This window comes from Cebus imitator, unplaced genomic scaffold (assembly GCF_001604975.1).
Source record: "Cebus imitator isolate Cc_AM_T3 unplaced genomic scaffold, Cebus_imitator-1.0 Scaffold444, whole genome shotgun sequence".
Taxonomy (NCBI): domain Eukaryota; kingdom Metazoa; phylum Chordata; class Mammalia; order Primates; family Cebidae; genus Cebus; species Cebus imitator.
Genome location: NW_016107759.1, coordinates 1,452,995 through 1,455,881, shown reverse-complemented (window position 1 = coordinate 1,455,881; position 2,887 = coordinate 1,452,995). Strand labels below are relative to the sequence as shown.

The following is a 2,887-nucleotide window of genomic DNA, read 5'->3' as shown; positions in this document are numbered from 1 at the left end:
CGGGGTTTCACCATGTTGACCAGGATGGTCTCGATCTCTTGACCTCGTGATCCACCCACCTCGGCCTCCCAAAGTGCTGGGATTACAGGCTTGAGCCACCGCACCCGGCCAATTTCTAATTTTATAGCTAATGTATCAGTCCTGTAAAGGCAGACTGGTCCTCAGTCAAGGAGGTCTTTTCTGGAAAGGAATGTTACCAATTTTGTTTCAGAGTCAAACCATGAACTGAAATCCTTCCCATAGTTAGTTCTGCCTTCGCCTAGGAATGAACAAGGACAGCTTAAGGGTTAGAAGCAGGATGGAGCCCCTCAGGTTTGATCTCCTTCACTGTCATCACTTCCTCAGAATTTTTGCAAAGGAGGTTTCCGAGACCGCGCTGATGTGAGATCGCGCCACTGCGCTCCAGCCCGGGCGACGGGGCGAGTCCCTGTCTCATGAAAAGAACGAAAGGGGGAGAAAAGAAAGACGGGGGGCCGCAAGCCCCGGGGAGAAGCCTGCACAGAGGTGCGGGCGCCCAGCCCAGGGCAGGGGCGGGCAGGGCAGGGCTGAGGGCGCGGACCCCCACCCAGGTCCGGCGCACCTTCAGGCCAGCTGAGACTTCTCGGAGGCGAACTCAGACCTAACTCTCAGAGGACAATGCCCGCCCCGCGGCGCCCCGCCTCTCCTTGGCGACCAGGGACCGGGGTCTGGGTCTGGGTCCTAGCCGAAAGGGACAGAGAACTACACTTCCCGGCATGCCCTCGCGCTCTCTAGGGGCGCTAGAGTCTGCGACGGAAAGAGTGCTCCGCCGACAAACGTCATTTCCGCTGCGCGACTGGACCCACGTTCTGTAGTCGTGAGCGCCGGCCTGGTATGACGTCCGGTTTCCGGTTTCCGGTTCGGGCGACGGAGGTGACGCAATCACGACGCGCCACGGCGCCGAGCGCGGAGCCTAGGCAACAATGAGCCGAGTCTTGTGTGCACCGGCGGCCGGGTGAGCTCCTCAAGGTCTCCGAGGGCCGAGGGCGGGCACCGGCGGGCGGGCGGAGCGCTTACTGTTATCTCTCTCTTCCAGGGCCGTCAGGGCGCTGAGGCTCATGGGTTGGGTTTCCCGAAGCCTTCATCCACTGCCCGGTTCCCGGGATCGGGCCCAATCCGCCGCCGAGGAAGAGGACGAGCCTGACCGCCCCATTAAGTTTTCCTCCAGCAAAGCTAACCCGCGCCTCTGGACGGTTGATCATTCCATGGGAAAGGGATATCAGCGGCCCTGGTGGCAGGTGCTGCCCATCAGCCTCTCCCTCATGGCTCTGGTCATCTGGTGCTTCCTGGGGCAGGAGACCGAGACGGACCAGTGGTTGAGACGGGTGTTGGGAGAAGAGGTGCCAGAGCCCAGTGATCGCTCCGAGGGGCCTGAGACTCCAGCTGCCTCGGGAGCGAGAACTTGACGGGGTGCCCGCTGGGGCTGGCAGGAAGTGGGCCAGGAGCCGCCCTTCCGATTTGACCTTAACTGTCCTGGCTGTGCCTGCGTCCTCAGCACTGAAGGGCTTCGATGGTGGATGGGGAATCGGCTACGCCGGTCGGCGTGGAGGCGGAGCAGAATCCCAGCAGATCGGAACCTGCTCTTGCCTGGGGCTTGATGTCCAAGGATTCCATCCACAAGACTTTTCCGATCCTTGGGAAAGGTTTCAGTTGCACTGTGTGTTGTTGGATTTGTGATGTCTTTGTATAACATAATCATGTTTGCAAAGCAATTCTGGTGACACTTGTAATCCAGTGTTAGTTTGCAGGTAATTTGCTTTCTGAGATAGAATAGCAGAAGTGTTAAACTTTCTTATGTGCTCTGGCCTGTGTAAATAACACTTCTCCATGTTAGTTTTGCATAATAACAAATCGAAAATAAATTTTAATTTTATGATATGGGATTAGATGATTCCCTTTTTTTGCATCAAGTTTTTTAAAAGAGGGTATTTTAGCTGTCATTTTATCGTATTTTATTTTTTTGAGACAGAGTCTTGCCCTTGTTGCCCAGGCTGGAGTGCAATGGCACTGTCTCCTCTGACCGCAACTTCCGCCTCCCGGGTTCAAGCGATTCTCCTGCTTCAGCCTCCCGGGTAGGTGGGATTACAGACGCCCACCACCATGCCCGGTTAATTTTGTATTTTTCGTAGAGACGGGGTTTCTCCATGTTGGTCAGGTTGGTCTCAAACTCCCAACCTCAGGTGATCTGCCCGCTTCGGCCTCTCAAAGTGCTGGGATTACAGTTGTGAGCCACCCCACCCAGCCGAATTTTTTTCTTATTTACCACAGTCCGTAAGTTGTACCAGCAGCTATTTTTGAAAGTTTTCTTTTCTTTTCTTTTTTCCAGAGTGGAAACTGAGGAAAGAAACCTACATATATATTACCAGATAGTACCAGAAATTAGGAACTTCTGCAGTTTTCTGCAAAACTTTTTAAGCAAGGCAACAATTTTCTGAGTAGAGTACGACTAATGAGTTTTGGTTTTTTTTGGTTTTTTTTTTTTGAAAATGATGGGCACTATTTTGGGTTACCTGAGTGATATTTTGTGTGTATGTGTGTCTGTGTGTTTGAGACAGAGTCTCATTCTGTTACCCAGGCTGGAGTGCAGTGGCGCAGTTTTGGCTCACTGCTATCTCTGCCTCCTGGGTTCAAATGATTCTTCTGCCTCAGCTTCTGAAGTAGCTGAAACTACAAGCTTGTGCCACCATGCCTGGCTAATTTTTATATTTTTAGTAGAGATGGTGTTTGGCATGTTGGCCAGGCTGAACTTGAACTCCTGACCTTAGGTGATCCACCTGCCTAGGCCTCCCAAAGTGCTGGGATTACAGGCAGGAGTTACTACACCAGGCCCGAGATTGTTTTCTTTCTTCTTTTCTCTTTTTTTTTTTTT

The 2,887-nt window shown here is 52.8% G+C and overlaps 1 protein-coding gene across 1 annotated transcript; it reads left to right on the top strand.

Annotated features, from left to right (window-relative positions):
• Positions 1-843: 843 nt before the first annotated feature.
• CUNH16orf91 (chromosome unknown C16orf91 homolog) lies at positions 844-1,901 on the top strand. The gene is made up of 2 exons (XM_017510976.2): positions 844-973; positions 1,055-1,901. Exons 1-2 carry the CDS (start codon positions 942-944, stop codon positions 1,422-1,424), a joined length of 402 nt encoding a protein of 133 aa, XP_017366465.1. The 5' UTR covers positions 844-941; the 3' UTR covers positions 1,425-1,901.
• The last annotated feature ends 986 nt before the right edge of the window (positions 1,902-2,887 follow it).